This window comes from Boleophthalmus pectinirostris, unplaced genomic scaffold (genome assembly GCF_026225935.1).
Source record: "Boleophthalmus pectinirostris isolate CB_2022bp ecotype Guang Dong unplaced genomic scaffold, ASM2622593v1 HiC_scaffold_12, whole genome shotgun sequence".
NCBI classification, from domain to species: domain Eukaryota; kingdom Metazoa; phylum Chordata; class Actinopteri; order Gobiiformes; family Gobiidae; genus Boleophthalmus; species Boleophthalmus pectinirostris.
The window spans coordinates 21,728,810-21,753,611 of record NW_026571018.1 but is presented as its reverse complement, the minus strand read 5'-3'; the positions used below and the strand labels follow the sequence as shown (position 1 = coordinate 21,753,611).

Below are 24,802 nucleotides of genomic sequence, written 5' to 3'. Positions count from 1 at the left end.
TTAATCTTATTTATATAATTCATATTCCAAAAGGATCAGCTTTAGTTTAGTACTGTTAATGAATATGAGCACACAACTGTGACATTTTTAGGGAAGGTTATATGAGAATTTATGTGATTGCATGAACCCCAAATTATTAATGGACAGTTGCATCATAGAGGACCAAACATACTACATACACATTTCTTTGTTTTAATTGTGAGTCCAGGTTATCTTAGATTCTCTACTGTTGTGTGTTATGAAGGGTTGGCTGTGATGAAATTAAATGATGTTGAACTGAAGTACAATATAACAGTAAAACTTATTTGAGCTCTTGTGGCTAAAATGTATTTTATTGCTCCTTGGAAAGATTTTAAAGTGAACTCCAAAGCCACAGGTAAAACCGGTGAACTGCACTGGGTTTGGAAAGTCAGTTTTATGCAGTATATTCTGAGCAGAGAACATCTCCAAGCTACTCCTCAACTCACTGGATTACATTCAATATTTCAAGTCAGATTTTGTGAGCTGTTTGTATTCATCATTTAATAGCTTAACGCAGCAAAAAATACGAGTCAGAAAATTTTTTAGGTAGGCTACTTTCTATAAAAAAAAATAAGGGAGCCATATGCTCACAATCTTCATTTTAACTTTTGAGAAACATAGCCCCTAGCATGTATTTTTTTCAACCAATGAACAAAAATTTTTTTCAAGAAAAAAAAAAAGACAAAATAATAATAAATCTCTATAAAAGAAAAATTCTAGATTTTTTAAAATAATGGTCAGTAATAAATAAATAAAATAAATCCTAGAGCAGTAGCGTGTAGTAAACCTCTGAATTATATAGTAAATACAATATTTATACAGCCATGGCTCTCGCTGCCTGGATGATGCTAAACACATACAAATGTACTGTATTAGGGCTATAATGCAGAAGCAGCTTTGACCGAGCCTGCTTGTGAATGAGCCTCTGGAGCTAGCGTTAGCGCAGCTTTAGTCCCCGCGCTGAGCTCCACGGCTCTGAACGGCCTCGTATCTCACAGACCTGTACAGGAAGCAGCATCATCCATCAATGTCAGTGTTAATATTGTTTCCCCTCACCTCCCAATGGGCCGCTTGTGTTTTGGTTTAGTGCGTTTATGTTTGCAGACGTGTGTACTCACAGGCCCTCACCTGGCTGTGCTCTCTGGCATTCCTCTGCCACAACAAATAAAACTCATTCCTACATTACATGCAGCAGGCATATTAAAATGGCCCGCTCTCACGCCCTGGCTGCTCTCTTTATTTTCCTCTTGTTTGTGCCTTTTCCCCTGAGAATACATATTACTCCATTTCTATATTTTTTGCATCACTTTACATAGTCAATGCAGTGTACAAGATGCAATCTGATGTGTATCACAGAGCACATTAAAGGTCCTCCAACCTCCACTATGCAAAACTTACTTTTAATCTCATATATGTTATAATGCTGTTTCCTCATTGCATTTTTGAATAATCCTTCATATTTAGGCCTCTCTGGAGCTCAGAGCATCATGTCATGCAGAAAATCTCCCCATGTTTATACACCTCAGTCATTTAGGTATTTTACAGCGTTTACTACTAATTTGAATTGCTCATTTTACTTGTTTTCCATACATATATTATTGTCGTGTAGATTCTATTTTGTTTTCATGTACCTTGCCTTAACGAATGCTGGTAAGGGGTAATACAGTGGAAGACATTTTTCATATAGCTATATGTGATGGTCAGAATAAATTAATCATAGTGGTTTTTATATAATTTGAGCCATAATTTGATATTTTTCATTTAAATGAGCAATGCTGTTCATTTACATTAACATTTGAGAATGAAAAGAAGCTGATATAAAATAGAGGAAAATGATGAGGCTCTTATAATCAAAGAAGTGACGATTGTATCTGTCTGCTGTGTTTAGAGAGAAGAAAATCAAATCTCTTTCAGATAACCTAATAGCTGCCTTCTCTATCTCCACTGCATTGGCGCCCTTAAAAGATCCAAACTATCAGAATCAAACAGAGCGATTTCAGACGTGGTGCTTTTTGTTGTGGCACTTCGACCAATCTTTCTTTATTGCAGCAAAGTGCACATCAAATACATGGTGCAATTTAAGTTGCCATTTTAAAAAACGCAAGTGGGGATGCTGAGTGAATGTTGGACATATCGGTGAATGCTCAAAGATCACGTTTGATCCTAAACTTGGCTTTTGCTGCTTTGTTTCTTCAGAAAAGAGTTACTTCACCACAGCTAGATAGAGAGTGTTAGAGCATGATTTATTTATTTTTTAATAATTAGTTTTTTAGACTAACACCACCAGTGAGAAAGAAATAGTTTTAAAAGATTCTACATCTGATATTATGCATATTGTAAACCGAGAAGCATGTTTTTCTGTACATTGAAAGCCATAATTTGAGCTATTATGAAATTCTTGATTTGCTATTGAAATGCACTGTTGGACTGTTTCAATAGAAAGTCTGTGTGACATGGCACTCGCTCTATGGGTGTAGACCAGCACACAAAGCAAACAGCTGGGCACTCACATCCTTGTGAGCACATTTGACCTGTATGTGGTCTTAAATGAGGTCTAAAGTAGACGGAGGCAGCAGCCGCCCCACTGACAGAAAGCTTATTTTAACAGAGGCTAATTCTGCAGGGGGGCATCCAACTGAGAGGCAGGACTCAGGTGCATTCTGGGACTGTTCAGGTTTAGTCACTGCTGTAAACATACAACTAGTGTTTAAAGATACATGTGCACTGATTGACAAGACTTGACAGGCACTATATAATTATTCTATTTATTCAATATTTATTTAACGTTTTAGCTGAAATCTCTGGTAAACATAGCTGTTTCATTTCATGTGACATCATGGACACACATTCTAGGATGCCACTCACTAAATAAAATAAATGGGATAAAGCAAAATGATAACTTTTCTACAGTTTGACCAAAATGACTCCAACCAAGGAAAATGTGTTAAAATTGTAATTATGGTGTTTGATTAGTTGATGAAGAAGAAAGATGGTTTGAGTTTGGTGGAGGTCAGCGCAACAACAGGGAATCAGGATAGTGATTTGTTCTGGCTGGTCAGCGCAGTAGATTGTACCATGTAATTTCCTTTTTGTTCAGCGCAAGGTCAACATTTGTACTTCTCTCTGTTGAAAGAGTGAAAATATGCGAGACTGACTGACTCTTAATTCTTTCTCCTTTGTCCCACTTTTGACTGTGACCAATTACTAATTGCATTTACAATTGCACCAGCCCACACAGCAGATCTACTCAGAGTAATTGTACTGTAGATAAAATGATAAAAAAAAGTTTTTCATAGTTTTTGATGGCGTAGTTATGGGACCAGGATATGAAGAGTGGTGGAGAGAGACAAATCCATCACACTGCCTTTAAAATCAGCAGTGTACAGTGCTAACCCAATGTGGCTACAATAAAAATCCGATATTACCATAGGAGCTTTGCAGTAAATGAAATAACCTAATAGCTCCTAAATTTTCCACATTTAATCCACAGTTTGGCTTCGCACTCAGCGCACAGTCAGGTCCATTAGCAATTCTGAAAAGTTGCAGTAGGTCTTGTTTGAACCTCGGCTACGGTCTTAATTGACTTCACCATGGAGTAAATGAGAAGAAATGAAAAGACAGATTACTCTAATGGAAGGAAATGAGGTGTGAAAGAGACCAGTATTTTTGGAGGGATGTGGCGCTTTGGTAAATTAAAATACAACAAGGAGTCTTCATGTAATTCACAACAAAAAAGGATTTGTTACTTTTTGATCAAGCAGCTTCATTGTCAACAGTTGGGACATTGTTCAAACTATAAATACAAAGTGAAGAAATTCAAAATTTTAATTTAGATGAATTGCAGTAGTAGTAGTCATAGTCATAGTCATAGTCATAGTCTGCTTATTAAACCTAATACTTTCTTGTCCCATTTGAAGTATTGGGACACATTGGTACCAGTAAACTGATGAGAACCATTAGTTTTGCATGAAATGATTATGATAAAATGTTTAGTCTCTATATTTGCCATATTCAATAGGATAACAATGAATGCCTTATGTTTTTTTCATTTACATTAACCAACAACAACAACAACAGCAACAACAACAAAACATAAGAACTGGAAGATTATTGTTTATAGAAAATAATTATATTGGCCCTTTGCCATGGACCTCAACTGTGACCATCCACCCCGTGGTTCTGGAACAAAATTTCCCATTTATTTTTGTCATAGACTTTCTGTAAAAATGTATATTAAAAGTTTGAAAGCTTGCTCAGGGATAATCTGCAATGTGGTAACTAATGACCACAAGACCTATAAATCTGTTTCTGAAACTTTATAAACCAGGATGTTATTAAAACATTTGGTAGAATCATGTGTTTTTAAACCTTTTTGGACTTAAAATAACTGCATTATGGATATTTGTTTCCAAGAACTGTAGCTGCTGAGCCTCTGTGATGTCTTTGAACTCTTAATATTATAATTTTTCGAAAAATGTATGGGAAAAATGAATGCAAAATTTACTTCCAGATCCAAAGCAAGCTGTCAGTGTTGATCTTCATATGTACTCAAATGTAGTCAAAGGTGCTCTCAATATTCACTGTAGCTACATATTGCATGTTACTGTCTCCAAATGGCCAGCATGGCTTTTTTCTGCTTCAGCTAAAGGTCAAATCTTATGAGCGCGTCTTATTCACCATTAAAGCAGTGTTTTTAAAAGACAACAGCCGATGAACCGCAACAGACAGAACAAAAGGGAGAAGTTATGGTTCCGCTCGATGAAGCCAAAGGGCACTGGAAGCATCGAGGTGTGTCCCATCTCTTTACCCACTCCAAAACGTGACAGAGAAATTGGGATGTCCGCCACGGATTTAAATTCAAACCGAAGAAAAACCAGTGCTGACCTTTTGTTTTGTTTCAGAAAAGCCATCTTGTCCCCAGCCTCACGCTCACTTAATTTTTTCTCATCATTTCCCCCTGTAATATATATTCTCACATTCCTGCACCTGTCACACCCACAAGTTAAATTAAATTATCATTTCATTAAGCCCGCTAATAGAATCATTTATCAGTCTCACCCCATTATTCTCTGCAATCTGCGTTCAAATAATCTTTACATGTGCACCATACGCGGCTGCTATAGTTGGCGAATCTCACTCTTGTTCAAATGGGTTCTTGAACTGAGGCGTGCTCTCAGACTGCAGATAGATCTTGTCGTGTGATGTGCGAGCTTTGGGCCCATAGGAAGTGGGCTATTGATTGGCTTGTCTAGTGGCTCTCTGTAATAATAAGGAAATAAAGCCCCTGGATATTAGAAGATTGACGCCAATCAGCAGCTGCCCTCGAGTGTGCCTTGTCTTGTCTTATTAGTGCTTCTTCCCACCATGTTCGACGTCTGGGTCTGATTTATGCACGAAGAGGAGGAGAGTGGTGCCTGTCGGTAGCCATTTTGAGGAGGATTCCCCGATGATTGCTCTTTCGTTGGGTTATCTGAGACGGGGCAGAGGCATTGGGATTGCCATGGATCCAGGGAACATCGGGGCAAAGACTAAGCCCATAGATCCAGAGGAAATGTCACACGTAATCAAAAACAGCAGACAGGGAAAGCTTCAGTATAAAGAGGTCAGTGAGAGCATGTAGTGATGGACTAGAACACAAAACAAGTTAACAGGAATGAGAGTACTTCAAATAAGTAATTCAGATAACTTCACAAATTCAAAATGTTGCCATGTTTCTTTGCACTTGACTTGTGACGTGGCCTGTTTTAGAATGGCTTGCATCAACAAAGTCCATCCCGGAATATCAGTAATGTCATCTTTACTGTTCTGAGCCTTTAGCCATAAATACCAGTTTGTTTACACTAAAATGGCTTGGGAATGCCTTGGAGTCCCCCAGAGGAGCTGAAGTGTCCAGGGAGGGGGAAGTCTGGGAGTCTCTGCGTAAAGCGGATATAAATAGATTTTCTAAATTCACAAGATTTTTTTGCCTTGGGTTAAATCTATTAAGTAACCACCAGTCTAGAACAAATAACTGAAGATACTGTCCATTGCTCCCAGTTATTTGTAGTAATTATTGTAGTAATTAGACATAACAAGTTGGTACCATGGATTCTTCCCCAAATCACTTACAGCTGATTTGTTGGAACAAATTCAGACAAAGAAAATGTTATACAAATTAACATCAGTCCTTCTAACCTTTAAATAATGGATCTCACGTTTACTATTACAACTGGGAAAAACAAGAATATTAAAGATTGAATTTCGCTAGTTAGAAAATGTAATGTTTGAATGTATTATACAAATGCCTCAAAACTTCACAACTATTCAAACAAAGAATAAATACATGGCAGCTGCGTGATTGCAAGAAATTAAGTGGAAGCATTCGTAATTGGGACACTGAGCAGACACTGTTCAGAATGAGGTCTTGTTATATGGTATTTCTGTTTTCAGGACACAGGGCTAAATAAGGTAGATCTGCTATGGTTAACCTATTTCCATAAGAGTATCTGACAACAATCATTTCCTCACAAGAAAAGTGGTTTCAAGAAAGAATTAAGTAAGCAATGAATAGATAACTACTTCCAGAGATAACGTATAATTAAAATGACACATGATTTATGATTAGTAGTGCTAAGTAAATGGCTAAATAATATAGAAGCTTAGGCTGTTAAAGCGAAGGTTATTCAAATCATTTACAGAGCTTATCTCATTTATTAGATGTATTTCGCTTTAGCATGCCCGGTTGTCTAACTACCACGGTATATAAACTATTTATGAATGAAATGCCTCAAGTTTTTAATTTGTGCCACTAACACACCCTGAAAGTGTTGTTCTGTACGCGCTAATTTCCCTGCGGATAGTAAATGCTATTGCATTGTTTTCATGTCGCCACTCATAACAATAAAGTAGGTGCCATTGCAATTACCACTTGTAATTTATGAATTAGACCTAATAAAGCACCATCGCATATTAAAAGACTACTGTTTGAGGACATATGTGGTTAGCTTCCATTTTCTGGGCTAAATACAACTGCGTGGCATGTATCCAGTAACAAATCAACACCACATTGTTCTGACAGTGCACAGTACATTACCTCAAATGCATCCCTCTGCCACAATAAATATAAATTGGCAGTCTGCGAGCTGTAATTTCCACACTATAAATAGAAATATGCTATTACCTGCTCTCTGGGCAACATGTTAATCTTTGTCAGCATGGTCATAATTTTACTTTAGAAACAAAGAATCATCATAATAAAAACACAAGTATAAAATGAGCTTTTTGCTAGAAGCAGGTGTTAATTGAACTTCCTTAGTTGTTGTCAGTCTCTCTCAGCCTACGCCCACATAACTTTGACTGGAGAAATGAAAACATGACAGTAATTACCGCAGGCTAGAAGGTGATGTTTTTGCTCACATTTTCTTCTTGTCTCTTTTTTACAAATGTATTTATATCATTTTCAGATAGCCTAGTAGGTATAGATCACAGACTGTATATATAAATGGACATAGTTACTCCACTAACCATTGCATTCCAAATAGGAAGTGCTTTGGGCTCTTTCGACTCTGTTTCCAATTCACTTTATGGTGAGAAACTGTCGTCCCTCTCTCTGTAACTGCTGCAGTGAACTTTGTCATTTTGGTCTTAAAATGTTCATATTAATTATTTTTATTTCGCTATTATGTCCGTTAATAAATTCCAATTTCTAATATGGGCCTGGCTCCAAATTCCCCCCATAAGCCAAACTCTATGGGTGATGTTACAATCCCTTAGTCAACTTCTTTGTATATTCTATGGTCTAGATATAGATGCAGAACATTGTAATCAGTAATCACTGTCTTCATTGCCTTGGTGAGGATCTGAGGTCTAATTTTAATAGTTTTAATTCATTTTCAGCTTTCTGGATTGAAAAGCACGTTTGTCTTTCACTGTAAAAAGTATTATGCTTTTCCCATATTAAAGCCTTCAAACCTCCTACACCAAAGTCATACGCATTACTATCAGTGTTCCTTTGTCTTTAAACATAATTGCAGCCACATTTAGACTCCGCAGTGTAGAGATGACAAGTCGTCCAATCAGCAAGTGGTAATTGTACTGGAGAAAGCCTGTTAAATAAATGATTGGAAAGGCATTTATACTTTTACTAATTATATGGGAGAGTTTTGAATTAAGTGTGCAGCCCTTTTTATCCAGCTCGAAATCTATATATGGTACTATATACAGTATGTCCTTGCTTTTTATTCAATGATCCATATTACGATAAATATGAAAAAACACATTGAACACAACATTGAATTCAGTAGCTCCGGTCTGTGCAGCTTCAACTGTAAACAACCAATTAAGCTGGTGAAATGATAGTGGTGTGGTAGCACTAGCAGCTTCTCTCTAATCACTGCACTGAGGTCTCCAACCTGTACGCATTGATCCTGCATCGACCACTCTATGAGAAACTAACCTAGTTCTTGGCTCTCACTCCACACTTCCACTCAGTATTCAGACTCAAGTTCAGTCTTCTGCTCTGGAGCTGACCAGCAAATTGAGACACAGATATATGTGTGTGTGTGTTCATGGTACCTTTGCAGTGTATATAGACTGGATATAGCAATTCAGTGAGGAATATTGCTGCATACAACTTGCTGGGACAGAGATGAGAGAGGGAAGAGAAGTAAAATGAGAATAGCAATGTGCAAAATCCACGGGTTCTAGAATGTAAAAAAAAATTTTGATTGTTGCCATAACAATTAAAGTGCCCATATTATTTTCTAATTATAATGTTTCCTCGTCATAAACATACCTGGAGTTGTGTTTTTATTTCATTCACACATGTTTAATACACAAATCCTACATGCTTAGGCTCAGTTCTTCTCTCAAACAAAAAACATTCTGTTCCACCTTGTGATGTCATGTGGTAATACAGGAAGTGCTCCACTGTATTTTAAACTCCATAAAGCTTCACTAGAATCAGATAATTTCAGACCTGGAACTGCCAATCTCTCTTAAACTAAAGTTAAAAAGTAACTGTTAGGTTGAAAACTACTGCATCATGACATCCCAAGGTGGAACAGAGCATTCTGAGCTTTGGAAATGTGGAAAAACCAATAATAAAGGATTACTGAAACGTGTGAATGAAACAAAACACAACTCCGTGTATGTTTTTAATGAAGTAACATTATGACATGGTTTAAAGCTCACAAGAATCTACTTTCCTTTAACAATTAAAAGCAAAATACACATTTTTAATGTGGAAAACATCCTCTAAATTAACAGGAATTTAACAAGAAACTAAAACTTGTGACTTCACATAGCCATATATTTGGATGAAGTAAACATTAAGCACAAATAATAAAAAATTCCTCTGGTTTGATGAAGTTTTTCTCTATTTTGTGAATATGATTTTAGCTATGGGGGCTTTAACAATTTGTGCACATAATCCAAGTATTCTTTTCATGTAAATATTCCCCTGTTGTAAAAGGAGGCGTTTTGTACCTGCAGTGAAGCCCTCCCAATACACTCTTCAATTTCTCTGCTAGTGAGATGTGTCGACTGTGCTTAGTGCGCCTTTAGAACACAGCTTTGGCTCTTCTTGTTGTGACAGAATAAGGCTACAAGGAAGTGTTTCTGCTCCATCTCAGAACATCAAAAGGTCTTTGAATTGCTCATGTCGCCCAGCAAGATAAATAGGGAGTTGTTGCTTGTGCCAGTAAAGTGTAGAGGCACGTGTCAATGCTGTCAGCCCACCACACGCTTTGGAACTAAATTGTTTGCTCTTTTTTATGATCAAACTTTTAGCAGTGGGCTTAAAATTATCTACTATCAGCATTATTCTCTCACTGTTTGAATGTTTTATGAGGCTTTTCTGGTGCTGTGTTTTGTTTTTGCACTCATTCAGACAATATTTGTTATTAAAATTTAAATGTATGAGTTCCTGCTGTGGAAATCCTTACAGAATCAATAAAGACAAAGTCAGTTTTCCAGAGCGAGCGTTTGCCCTCGGGCGAACCGACTTAACAAGCTCTTTCATATGCAAGAAAGAGTGCATTAAATCAATACGCCCAAATCAGCTGGTGGCTGCAGAATAAGTAAGTGTTATTTAATTCAGCAAATCGCAAAGAAATGTAACAAGTACAAATGCTGGATTAAGCAGCACTGTCCAATTAAAGGGGCATCCTTTCTATGAACCATTTTAAAGAAACTCATTTATAATGGACTGTTTTGCAGTGTTTGTTTGTGATTCTATATCCATGGTGAATCAAGGCATTTGACTTTATTTATAGAAAGTAAAAATATGTAAACCTAATGAACACCCACAGTTTTTTACTTGAAGTTGTGCTATAAAATATATAAGACACATTGTTTACTAATTTTAGTATAATTCACTGCACTTCACTCCTTGGCTTATTTTAATCACTCTTGTTTAAACTGTACATTTGGCCAGTGCTTCTGTTGGCTCCACTACCTGCACAGATTAAAAGCTATAGAATTCTGCAATATTAATGTAGTGTACAACCTAATATTGGACAGTTCAGTGTTTCTCACGATGGGTTGTTAAATATTATGAAATGAAGAGGGTTCATAGGAGGGAGAAATTACTCAACCAAAAACAATAGAGCTCTTTAATTTCATTCACATTAAGCCCTTCTTTACAGAACATCTCAAATAAATCCTTTGACTTGCACCTCAGGGCTTTCCTCCTCCTTTATCCCGCTGAACAACTGGAGCTAATAGGAGCCGTCGCCACAGAATCTCCTCGTCATTCTTTCCCTGTGTCAACAACATCCTTTCATCTCCAGCCTCAAAAGTGCGCTGGCAGCTTTTCTGCCTCATTAAGACAACCTGTCACCCAGAATGCAAGCTAATTAACGTGTCAAAACAGATGCCATTGTTTCATGTCGACATGTGTACGCCAACGCGACCACACCAAGATTATTCACAACCCCTCAATTTTGTCAATATTTATCACATCTGAATACCATACCATTTCAAGCACCATATTGGAGCTTTATTCTAAATTTAAATTGTAAATTGTCTGGGTTTTCAAAAGTAAAAAGCTCTGCAAAGTCACCTAAACACATAAAGTGAATATATTACCTAAAACTGTAAAAACATGAAACACGTCTTTGTAGATATCTTAAGGTGTGGAAGTCATAGCCAGCTTCCTAATATTTGATCACATTCAAAGACACCTGTCCCATCAAAGGCCAGCGACCACAAAAGGAGCTCCCATTTGCTCATGTTTGCACCCAATTATTTAGGGATCTGCAGCAAAGAGAGAAAAAAACCCTCCTGGTTTTATTAGGCAGCTCGCATAAAGAAAATGTAGTGGATAATAAGGTAAATATGAAAAGTCTGACCAGAGTGCTATCATTAAACTGCAAAATAGATTTCCATGGATAAAAACTTAATGCTGGGGATTTTAGGAGCAAACTACAGAGTTCTTTTTTGGAATCCTATTACAGACCAAACCACAAAAGGAACACTATTATTCATTCCAGTTTTAAGCAGCAGCAAAGTTGTTCAATTTTGTCCCTAAGATAATTGGGTGCTGAATCAATTTACATAATGACTGTTTTCATTCCTGGAGTTATATTATATTATTATTTATACTATAAGAACTAGTGGTTTGTTGAAAACAATTGTTGTTGGCTAAGATGAGTTATACGTTTTCAGACAGTATTGAAATTCTTATTTGTACCATATGAAAAGGGTAAAAAGTTTCAAAAATAAAAACTTTGAAGTGTAGCCTTGCAGGGTGTTTAATTTAGTTTATTCATTTTTTGGTGATATGTGAACCTCAACAACAGATTTATATGCAATCTAATTATAATTATCTGAACAACCAAAAGAGATCTTTCCTTTCGATAGTTGATGCAACTTTTACAGTCCCGATCTGATACCAGAGCCTTAGGGATTTGCCGATACCCGATATTATCCAATAACTGGCTAACTACTGCTCAATAGGGATGTCCTGATCCAGTTTTTTGGGGTCCCGATCCGATAGTCTACTGATCTTCTCATTTTAAATTATTTCATTTACACAATTTACGGTGTATCTTTATAAACAATGAAGCGTTCCATAGTGAATTTCGCCAAAATTATTACCCAATGTAAAAAGGCCTATTTAAAAATATATTTTACAATATTATAACAGTGCAACAGCCTCAGGACATAGTGGTAGAGGCATTAGGTGACGTTTTATCTCACTCTTTCTAAAGTTTTTCTACATATTATTTTAGCCATGTTTGAGGCCTGTAAAAAGACGAGAAGCCTGCTGAAGCACATGGGCACATTATGTAAACAAATTGGCGCATTTGGCTCTGCTCCTCCGATTTACCTAAAGTTTGGTTTTCACTTTCAAGTCTCCGTAAAGACATCGGAAAGGTACAACAAATACTATCTCTGTCATTAATCATGTTTTTAGCGTCTTTAAAGCCTCCTCATAAGCATTAGCTGCAGCGTTAGCAGCGACAGTGGCGTGCAGAGGGCTCTGTGCGCGGTATCGACCCGATCTAGGCTATTCACCCAATTGATACAAGCCGATGCTCTAAAAATACTGATACCAGTATCGAATCTGTACAAGTTTCATTTTTGTCAATTGATACTTTGCAGGGACGTCATACTGGGGGTGTATGTATCTGTCTATGGTGGAATGTACACAATGCAGACAAAAGTATTTAAAATAGTGTGGAAACTCAATAAAAAAATACAAAATGGATTAAACAACACATTTTCAGCAGCCTGTGACTGGTAAAAAGCGTCCATGGACTTGTTTAGGAGTCTTTCAACAAAAAGGTGAGAAGAGAACTGATAAACTGTTGGCTAATGCTAGCTAGCTTGTGATTGTAATTTGAAGTGTAAGAACTGCTCACCTGTTGTAGTTCCAGTAAAATCAGTTCTTTCTCGTCAGATTGTGTTGAAACAAACCCAGATTAAAGTCTAACAGGAGTAACAGAGCTTCAGACATAGCAGTGTCTACAGTTAGCATGACATCAGCTGCAAAATGTCAATATTGGCCACCTCTACAGTACAGTCTTGCCACAAGTTGGTCCCTGCGTGTTTGAATGCTTCTTCCTTTAGGTGTTATGCATAGCTCACACATTTTCAATATACGTGCAAACATGAAAAGCCCCTTTACACCACTTCATCCTACAGTGTTGTTGCACTGGTGTTATTCTGCCTGCAGTATGTGATTGTGAAATAGTCTTTGATAATAAAATTGGCGTTCTGCAAGCCTTCGCAACCAGCTCCAGTCCACAAGCACATCCCCTGCTACTGTCACTCCTAATGGGCCCTGGACTGCGCCCTTAAAATACATTGTGAACATTATGTTGGATAATCAGACTCCGGATCAGAATATGTTTGTTGAGATAATATGCTTTTTTGCTGTTGTTGTTGTTGTTGTAGTTGTTTTTGAGATATAAGTACCTATAGTTTGACACTTTGCAGAGACACAGTGCTCTCAACATTACGCCATTAGAGATGCTTATAGCAGTTAAAAAAAAAGTTTTAAGATCTGAAAACACAAAATAGATTTAAACAACCAGTTTTTATGAGCCTGTGATCAATATGAGTGTCCATGGTCCTATTAAGGTGATGAGATTAAGTCTAATTTAAGTAACAGAGCTTCAGACAGAGTAGTGCATTTAGTTAGCATCACACCCCTGAAGGATATTGATGACATCAGCTGCAAAGTATCAATGCATTTCCTTTGCCCTGAAAATGACAACCCATAGTTAGTTACTTGCTAAAGCGCCTCTCCTTGTACCAGATGTTCTACCTTCCCCAAAGACGCTAACATCGCTACCACAGTCACAAGTGAGCCTATTAAAATAGCAACAATAGATGTGAGGGGAAATTATGCAGGAGCCCAGCCTCTCACCTCATTAAACATCGTTCCTGTAGATTATCTGTGGCCATACTTGATGATTCTATAATGAAACTGTCAAAAAGACGCACTGCACTTGAGTCTTGTGCTTTGTGTTATTCTTTAAAACTTACTGGTTGGTAAGTTTCTGCTAAAATTCAGAGATAGATTTCATTTTTTAATTATCTCAAATGTTGCATGCCAAAGTTGTAAAAATATTTTAACTGATCTGTCTGTCTGATGTATACGGAAATAAGCAAAAGTGAATCTGATCTGACTATAAGATCTAACCACTCCACTCTAACCAATCTTGTATCTCCTGTACTCCAATGGATGATGTCTCAATTATAGTAACATGTTTTTGAAATGCGACTTCAGAGAATTGTTGGAGGCGAGCCAATTCCAAATATCTTTGACTTGACTGAGTTTTGTGAAATTGACAGGTGGGAGAGAGTGAGGTTTAGACAATTGCTGAGATTGTGTTTGCAAATATTATTTTCAAAAGTAGAATTGATGTTGATGAAAAAGTGCAGCTTATTATCACTTGTTTGCAAATGGTTTTCTTTGTCAGACTAGATTGTCCAACAGATGTGATTTTCGGTTTGTTAGATTTGGTTTCTGATTTTTCTCTCTATTATAACAGACTGTAAATGGCCTCTGAAAAATAATAGATACCTGTGGTGTCTAAATATTAGTTGTTGTTGTAAAAACAGTTTTTAAACCAAGTGATGTGCATGCTGTATATAGACAGACACCCACATCATAAAGTGACCTTGGAATAGTGTTGCCATGCTGAGTGATGTCAGGCAGCAGTACAGGCTACATGGAAATAAGCAATCAAAAGTATGTGCTATGAATTTGAAGCACACAATATAACAATAAGAAAATTTTATGCTGAGTCAGGTAGTTCCTAAAATTATTCTCCCACATGAAATTTTCTGCAACTGACACTTTTGCAATGTCATTTTTCGAGTGGGTTCACTACCTGCTTGAATATTTCTTTGCCTGTAATGTTTCATGCTATGACATTAAATATATCTATTTGGCATTTAATACATTTATAAATACATAATAATACATAATACATTTGTAAAGCATGTTATTAGGTTCTTTTTTTCAGACCTAGAGTGTTATTTCATACCTGACAGTTTCGACTGCTCACTAGCATGAAATGAATCTCATTGGACTAACATTTGTAAAGCACTTTGAATTACTTTCTGTACGACTTGTGCTATACAAATAAATTTTCCTTGCCTTATTCAGTTACGTGTGCTCATAAACATGCATTCTTTCTATGAACCAGGTCACCTCTCCACAGATCTGACCAGCAACTTTGCTGTGACACTTATTCATCTCTATGAAGATTACAATGCCATACAGCAAGGGTGTCCATACTTTTTTGTCACATATTGAAACATATTTGAGGTGATCAGATGAAGATGATCAGATTAAGGCATTTAACAGAGCTTTGACAGGCATAACATAACCACTGTGCCTATAATAAGGAACAGCTACTTTAGGTCTATACTTCAATTTGCCCCCCAAAAAAAACTTAAGATCAATTGGTCCAATTTAGCTGGAAGAGACAAACCAGCAAAAATTGGTCTGAGGGCCGCATTTGGCCCCGGGGCCATAGATTGGACAGGCAGTGTAACATTCCAGGCAAAGCAATAACATCTCCATGAGACAAGCAGGTGGTGAATCACCAGAAAAACTACACAGTGCATCTTTAACCCAAATGTGTCATAGGTGTTTTACTTTTTTGGATAATGATGGAAATAAAAAAATAATATCACCAACCTCTTGTTATCTCGTGTATATAGCTGAGATATATCTTGTATATTTCTGTATTTAATTTTTTTCTTGTACAGACAATACTTATGCCTTATTTGACATCAGTCTTGCTAATTTTGCTACTTATCTTTGAATTTATTATTATCGTTCATATTTTTGCTCTTTGATATTATATTTACAGTGATATGTGAGCTATTGTGTCCAAACTTTTCTCTTGTGGATCAAAAAAATCTACATTTACCAACATGTACATAAATCCTGACTGAACTGTATTGTGTCTGCACTTACAGGTGTTGAGAGGAGAACACCAGAGGCTCACAGGGACGTCTTCACACACACACCCACAGAGGAGAGAGAGAGCGAGGTGCACCCGGTCACCACAGCACCCCCGGGACACATCCCCAATCACCAGCCTGTCCTGAGGGGCCTGCTTCTCCACGAACACCTGCTCACCAGAGACTTCCAGGGGGACCAGCATTACTTCAGGAGGGATGGCTCTGTAGCGGCTTATCCCACAATGCCGAGCGTCTTGCATGCGGCAGATATGCATGACTCTGCTACCCAGCTTGTACCCCACGAAGATGCTCCACCCTTTTCGGACATTGCCACAAGAGCCACCCCAGCAGCAACATCGTCCCTAACAACTTTTACGCCTTCCACCCCCAGACCACCTTTAGCTCTACGTGAAAATAAAGCTACTGCAGACAGGGCAAGCAATGTAGTCCCAACTACAGATGCTCTAACAACAGTAACTACTCATAGTAATAACAATAAAAACAATCCACAAAGAAATAGTCCAGAAGCTAGGCCCACATCATCGTCAACAAGGATGGAAAAAGCAGAAGGGAGAGAGAATAAAAATAAAAGCAGCACTGACAATTTCACTGCAGAGCCCAGCTTTGGAAGTGGCCTTGTGAAGTCCACAGCCACCACTATCACCACCATGCAAACATCTGGTAAGCACAAGGCTTTTCATCTCATTTTCAAAGATAGAGCAGTCCAATTTGACTTCACTGAGGTTTAGAACAGGGAGTTGGATTGAGTGTGTATTATTTGGATAAAAGCATTATGATTTATGCTTCAGAATGATCTCAGTTAAAATGTTAGTGTGCTGTTTGTGGGTTAGTTGGCTTCATAAAATTAACCACAGTTTATTTTGGTCCAGTGAAATGAATATAATAAAATACATTAAATAACACTTTACATCATGCGCACACAGCTCAATATACTTCACTATGGTGGACCAACAATATCACAATTCTAAATTTACACACAGGTGCCCCCTAAACTTTTATAGTCCCACATGCAGCTGCACTGCCTGATGTTATGCACATGAATATGTCAAAATTGAACTATATTTGTGTTGTTCCAGACTTTTTCATTTTATTTCAGCACCTGTTATTTTTTTTTAACCAAAACTGAGCCCGTCAAAAACTTCCCCTCTTCAATCCCCAGGAGGCCCTAACATGAAAAAGCAGGTCACTGTTGGACTTGTGTTCATTTCGGCTGGTGCAGACCAACTATTCATCCCTCCACTCGGGATAACAGAGCTGCCCATGTGTCAAAAACAATCACATTTTCCCCGGTCCGTCCTGGCGCCCTCTCCGCTGGGCCGTGGAGAGCTGCAGGCCCCAGCCGAGCTGCGTCACAGAGGGAATGTGCACAGATAGTTAGAGGGTTAGACGTCCACACAGGCACAGGTGGGCTGTCAGAAAGATCAGTGGTCCGGGAAAAAGGGAATAACTCATATCTTTACTGTCTCCTACAGAAGCATGCAGTATGAATTTCACTGACCCCGAGGGTAATATCGAAATCCGGCAGACGCTTGACCCCGGAGTGGAGTGCAACTACTTTGTGACTGTCTACTTGGGCTATGGCATCGAGGTGCAGGTGAGACCAAAAGTCTTAAGTCAACTATGGACCAAATGAGAGTCCCATTTAAGAGTTCTAAGATGCAAGCTTTCATATGGCCTCTTATGTATCATGAACCAAGCTCTAGCTCAAATAGGCTTCAGACCTCTTACATACAAGAAGGAGCTATAGAGGATTCAAGGACTGTGGCTGTTGTTCACACAAAATGCTTTAAATAACTCAAAATGACAGTTGTAACCTCTACAGACAGTCAACATTTTGAAAAAGAAAATATTAGATGCGTAGTTTCATTTTCATATACAGTAATCCAGGTGGGTGGACAGAGGACATTTGCAGGCTGACTGCTTACCCATCCAGTCCTTTAACAAAAAGGTTATAAAACGTAACTGTCAGGTTTTGTGTGCGCTGGTATGTGTGTTCCTCTGCCTTTGCGATTCCTCAAACGCCTCATTTAGCATTGGAGACTTTCAAAATGTGCAAGCTTTGTCTTGCTGCCTCTGGAGGGCTAAGATAAGTCTTGACAGAGTATATATTTGAGAGTGTATTTTTCTCTGGGTGCTCGCTTTGAGAAACTTAAGAATATCTCTAACCACTTTTAACCAAAAGCCTTTCTAGATGCTCCCTTTCGCACAGATGTTTGTTATTTACTTCCCATTTAGTAAAAGGAAATAAAACTACACCAATTCACTTTTTTATCAATCTGATGAATACAAAGCCATGTGGAGAGACCAGATGGTGCTATACAAATGACAGAGGAGCTTGTTTCTGTCCAATACATAAACTGTCAGTGGACTGCAGTCAATCAGAGCTTCTCATCAGTAGCATTTGAAGCAGCGTTGCACTCAAGTTTTCAGGTCGAGGAATTGATGAAAGGCGTAAGATCTCAACCAGCGATATAAAGCTCATGTTATTATGCAACAAGAGCCATTTCCTCGTTTGATGTCCCTCGCAGTTTCAAGTGGTTCACCTTCTCACAGAAAAGTCCTTACATGGCACCTTATTCTGACCTAGTCCCATATTGTTTTGAAACTAAAACAAAGTGAGAGGCAATATGTATTATTAGGTAGTGTATTAAATAGTTACTAAATATTAAGTATCTATGTTCCCGTGACATCAGCAATTAAGATTGGGCATTTTGTAACCATTCACATTACAATTTTAATTGAATAGCAAATGTGCCATATATCTGCACTGTGCAATTTTCCTGATGGTGGGTCTGCTGTCTGCTTGTTTCCATGGAGACGTTATTGCTTTCCAAAGAATGTTTCGTGATTTGACATTAAACATATGCATCTAGCATTTATTCATTAAGGGTGTTTCTATTGCTCAGAAATACTCTAGTATTCTGTGAATAGGGGAAACTCTCCACAGATCTGAATTCTAATGTGCTTGTGCTGTAACCTGCTTGTCTCCCTTGTGATAGATAGGTTTAATCTATACAGTTGAACATTCTATACAAAGCAATAAGATTTCCATGGATGCAAGCAGGTGGCCGACCCTCCACCAGAAAAGCTACATAATGCACCTATAAAGCAACCCAGGTGATTGTAGTGAAATCTTTAAACCATTAATAGTGCGAGTTACATAAGATACATAGTTACATGCAGCAGTAACATAATGCTACAGTATAATATTACTGTATTGAAGGCCATACTCTTAGAAAGATTTCTAGTAGTTTTAGTAAAAGAAAAGTTATCTTTATAGTCCAAAAGCCTTAGCATACACTGTTAGTCATCTTGACATTCTGTGATATTCTGACTGTGCAAAGCATTAACCCAGAGAAAAGGCTTGTTCTCCACACTCGAGGAGCTGTGGAGCTGTGGGAGGGACATGACGCTTGAAGAACATGTACTTGTTTTGGCAGCCAGCCTCTGTAATAGAACGGAGTCATCATTACAGTAGACAGGCCAGCAGTTTTAGAGTGAAGGAGAGGGGAAATTAGGCAAAGGAAAGCTCTCAAGGGCAGACACGGTGACTAATAATACGCACTTGTGTCATATAAAACATAATGCTGGATATTTTCTGTCTCTTCCACTAGTGAATCATCAACATTTAAAAAAAATATATCAACGGGCGCCAAGTGATAAATGAGTGGGACCTTTTGGGGATTTTCGTCAGTACGCCTTTCTGTGCTCTGTGGCAGCTTGAGACAGTAAAGTAAAATATGTATTGTGAGAATTTACTGCCACCAACATTTAATGTGGCGGCCCATCTGCTGATTCTGGACGCATTACCACTCATTGGTGAAATCGCTCAAGAAGTTCAGAGCTGTGCAGAATTAGCAATAAATATTATAACATTCAGTTATTGCAGTGACTATTCTGCAGGCCTAGGAAGTCATTTTCAAATGTTAATTTGTTGCCTTGATAATTTGAATGAAGTACTAAAACATGCACAGTAGACTAATCATACTAATCATTCTAATCATAGGCATGTCTGACCAAAATAGTAGCTGACAATGGCTGCTAAATCTGTAATCTATTGCAACTATCACTGGATTCAGAAGACATCACAACATTTTAATGGGCCATATTATTTAATACAGATTGGGGGCAGGTAAAATTAATATTGCTATGATGCTGTTTGTTTCTAATACATTGAGTTCTTGGCTCTAGTCACTGTTAGATTTGTAAGTTTACTTTTGGATATTTTATGGCAAAATACAATGTAACTAACAGGAAAATCTGGCTCTTGCCCCCCATCGGTTAGTATCACATCATCATATTCTAAAATAACTTTTTATTCCCAAATATTTTCAATTAATTTTCTTCTAGCAAATTACTTGAAAGCTATGCACCATTTTGGCTTCCACACATTTTTGAAGCAATCTTGAAACCAGACTTGTGACTGACAGTGCGAGTGTCTAATTTCTTCCCCTAAATCCTTTCCCCTCCCTCCACTGTCGATTTGAAATAAGGTTTTAGTAGAGGACAGATGGAGGTTTTCTAGAACTGGGCCGTGGCATTAAAGCGCTTAAAATCTGTTTTGGAGTTTTTTTATTTATTTGATCAAATAAATCCGATGGGTTAGCTAGCTATCAGCTCTTCCCAGGCCATCTGTCCTGCTGTGATGTGTGTGTCTCTTCTGCTTCCTGATCTACCTGCCCCGGTGACTCCAGGACCTCCTCACTTTAACATTACTTTGCCAGTCTCTCTCTCTCCCAGGCCATTTTCTATACATTTCCTCCAAAAGAATGTATTACGGCGAGGATTCATTTCAAGGGAAAAGTGCCCAGATGTGCCCCATTCCAATTCCTTGTGCCTTTGCCTCCTCTGATAGATTTAAATGACTATCCTGCAGGCCATTATAGGGAGGATTCAGAGGGCAGCCTTTTAAGGACCTTTTTTCCTGTCCAATTCCATTCTTGGTCAGGGTTCATTTCGGAGAGGTGTCGTCTGTGGTCAACCTAGGCATTATATGAAAGAATAAATATATTGTGAAATAATTTTACATTTAAAAATAATATAATACAACAATACAGCGTCTACTGAATAGTGTATTGCAGCCAAAGAATTTTAACAAATTTTATGTTCTACCATATTAAATACCAACCAAGGCATATACTCCTATCTTACAATGTTAAAAAAAACAGACAATGCTAAAGTAAGCCCTTATATTTCACTTTTTGTGTCTTCACAATAGCGACACTAGAAAAAATACTACAAATTTTTGTGATTAGGAATATCAGACAGTTGCATTTTGAGTTGTTCAACTATATACAAAGAAACAATTAAACAAGCACTTTATAACTTTTCTGACACTGGGCACCCACCTACTTGTTTCCATGGAGATTGCATAGACTTTCCTGGAATATTTTATTGTATGGCATTAAAATTTCTAAGTCCATGTAGACATGGAGAAGACGCCATCAGGCCATGTTACAGGTCAGGCCCGTGGAGAGGTGACCCCACAGATACTTTTGAGCAATAAAAGCACACATCCTTGAATAAATGCATGGAAGATAAGTTTAATACCACTGAGAAACTTTCCAGGCAAAGCATTAACATCTCCATTGTGGCGAATCCTCTCACTGGCAAAGATACATAGTGCAACTTCAATACCAGCAATGCTGGGAAGTAACTGAATATATGTGCCAAGAATGCATATTCAGAATACTAATTTTGAGTAACTTTATTCTGGTACAATCGTTTTTTTCATTTGGTAGTATTCAAATATAGTTCAAGTATAGTTACCTTCTTGGTGGTGCTTGATTACACAATTTAGCCTTCAAACTGCATATTATCAGTGAGGAAAATAGAAACCAGAGCTCTTATGGTCTGTGGATATGTGCTTTTAACTTCTCCAGTGAGAGGAAATGCACAACAAATGGTGTAACAAACATAAAGCTGTTTTTAATCCTATGTTGCGTGTTTACCCTATCATTTAAATGTAACCCAATGTAAAAGGTATTTGAAATACAGTACTTTGATTGGACCATGTAATAGAATACATTACAAAATACATGTTAATGCAGGTATTCATTCTATTTTCAAAGTATTCTTCCCAGCAACAGTAGTCATTTTATTAGTACATTTCTGCCTCTTCACCTTCCTTGTGAATCTGGGACAATAATACCATGCTTGACTACTACAATGCATTTATACTGTGAAGTGTACTCCCAGTAGTGCATGATTTTGTACTGCGTCAGTTCACCTCTCCTGCCAAGTCGTGCACTCCCCAAAGGACCAGTAGTGCTAATGAGCCACAAGTTGACACTGTAATGAGCTGTACAGAGGAGAATGGGCCCGTGTATAGCGGATCAGTGAAATGCTCTATTGGACGAGTGGAGGTTTTCCAAAAGGATGCCAACTGTTATAGCTTACCTTGACTCCAGGGTTAAGGATCGGTCTTTTTAGTTTTCCTGTGTGGCGGTGCTGCTCTGTCTCCAGTCAATAGGCATGTTAATAAGCAGGGCCAATACTTGACACACAGTCTCCTCTCAGCGCTGCCTCAATTACTCTATTGATCCAGATGCTCTCATTTTAATTCCACTGTTTCTCACAAAAGAAGCCAACGCACATGGCATTGACCCGTCCTGACTGATAGGAGAGGGGATTAGATGTGTTTTGTTGGTGTTCAGTGACCAATAACAAAACCAGACCACAAACTCAGCTTTAGCTCCTTGTAAAATGTTTTATTTGCAACTCCTGAATAAATTTACCAGTGAGTCATTAGGTAGGCTGTAAACTTAATTCCCAGCCACTAATAATTTGCAATACATTTGTGATTCTTTCTTGGATACTCTGGCTCTAACTCGCTATAAGAAATATAAGTGTGGGCTATTGACAGTGAATGAATAATGCAAGAAATTGTGGAGTGGCTTTGAGTGAAAAGCAGCTATTGCCTTATTATTTTCATAGTGCTTAAAGTTGATAATGTGTACTTATAGATCAGTGGTTCTCAATCTTTTCACGACAAGTACCAGCTAAGTTAATAATTGGCTTTCTGAGTACTTTGAGGCTCAAAAACCGACTTCACCGGAACGCTAATCAGACTAATGCGGGCTTCAAATAAGAATAAACCATAGATCTGTCTTGAAAATTAAAATCTCAAACTGCTGAAAGCACCACATATACCAATAGAGGAAGCCTGCATACAACCATGGGTAAATTCTATGGGTATAAGAACAGTGTGATTGGTCTAACAGATATCGACATTTCAGACTTCACCCCTGTGGCCAATTTTTGTAATCAGAAACACAGCGCTTTAATTAGGGCAGTACAATGTGATGTCACATAACACTTGAAATTGAAGTAGTCACTGGAGGCAGCTCACACTCACTTTTCACACTTTTTGACTTTTTTTGACCAGTAAAGTTAACCTAGTTTGCACAAAAAATGATCAAAAATTTACAGAAACAGTAGAGAATGCTATTAACTCCATGAACAGTTCAGCAAAAAAAGTTGATGTAGGGTTTAGTCCCACTTTAATTCCATTGCTAATGATGTACTTCCTGCCCCTAGTAGCTGACATAGACCTGAGCATAAGTGAGAGAAATTGGATAAATGAATGAGTTGTGTATTGCATGTGCTTTGATTCATCCAGGCCTGTGCAGTGTACATCAGCACAGTGTCCCATGTTTCTGAGAGACTGAGGCTGGGGCTGAATAATGGAGGCCACGGCAGCTCTGCGCCTTTAATCAAGTGAAGATGAGGCAGAGGGAAGCCTTCATCTCGCTGTGCCCTGGGGGAGAGAGGCGGGACATAAAGAAGGCCAGTTTGATCTTGATGAGCTTTTTAGGGTGTCAGGGCTTTGCTGAAATGAGTTTTGGTGGGACCCAGTCATCCCGTGAGGAATGCTTTCAGGTGACATTAATTGCTCCTCCTCCTCCTCCACCCTGCGAGCTGTCACCAAGAAGGAGTCTGTCTGGAGCACCACTCTCTTTCAGTGTCACCGCAGGGACGGCACAGTAAATATGCACGCTCAAAAATATGAGCAGTAATCAGCAATGCATGAATTTAAATCTATGCAAAACTGCACAGAGCAACAAATAAACGGAGTGTCAAGGCCCCGGCGCCATTTCGAAGTTGATTTATCCGGAAGTTACAATCTGAAGTAATAAAAATATTTTAAACAGCGAAAGTCATTAACTCGCAGAGGGTGTATCTGGCATCAAAAGCTCATACTTTTAGACTTTGAGAGCAATACAGTAACTCCCGGTTGACTTATGGAAACTCAACTTTTTAGCTGCTAACAACCCTAGACTCCTTTTTCACCCCAGCTATACTCCTTATTTAACTGTGCTGTAAATTAACTTTTACTTTTTAGCATCTCTGTTCTGTAGTAAATTGAGGCGCAGTCAATCTTATATTCTTGTATATTTGCTTTGAAACACATTACAAATTGTAATGATTTTGGTTTGAGTGTTTTTGAAAATTTTGTTTTCCACATTGATATTGATTGATTCTTATTTTTTTGTTAATTCTGTGGATACCTATCAGAAAAGTGCTACAGCTTTCAGTAATTACTATTTTCCACAAAATGGCATAATTACTGTAATATCTTATAACTTTATTTAAATGAATGTCTGCTCAAAACTCCTGGGGTAGAGTATGAATATTTTTACATACTGAGTAATAGCCAATGTTAAACGTAGCAATAACCAGAATGAGGAAGTTCGTTTTTCATTTAACTGTTGTTTTAAGCCCATTCTCATTAGCACACTGCTTCAGCTGATTAGTGTGGTACCATTGTTTTATAGTGTTTGGCAGCGTTGGCTGTTTTATAACGAAGGTGAATGTTCAATTAAGAGGTTTTTAGCATAATGAGCCCTGA

At 38.0% G+C, this 24,802-nt stretch overlaps 1 protein-coding gene across 1 annotated transcript in view; it reads left to right on the top strand.

Annotated features, from left to right (window-relative positions):
- Positions 1-24,802, top strand: part of LOC110168089 (seizure protein 6 homolog) — a 69,540-nt gene that overhangs the window by 14,662 nt on the left and 30,076 nt on the right. Inside the window, exons 2-3 of the mRNA XM_020933496.1 lie at positions 15,946-16,611; positions 17,424-17,545. Coding sequence (XP_020789155.1) covers positions 15,946-16,611; positions 17,424-17,545 — 788 coding nt within the window. The remainder of the gene's footprint in view (positions 1-15,945; positions 16,612-17,423; positions 17,546-24,802) is intronic.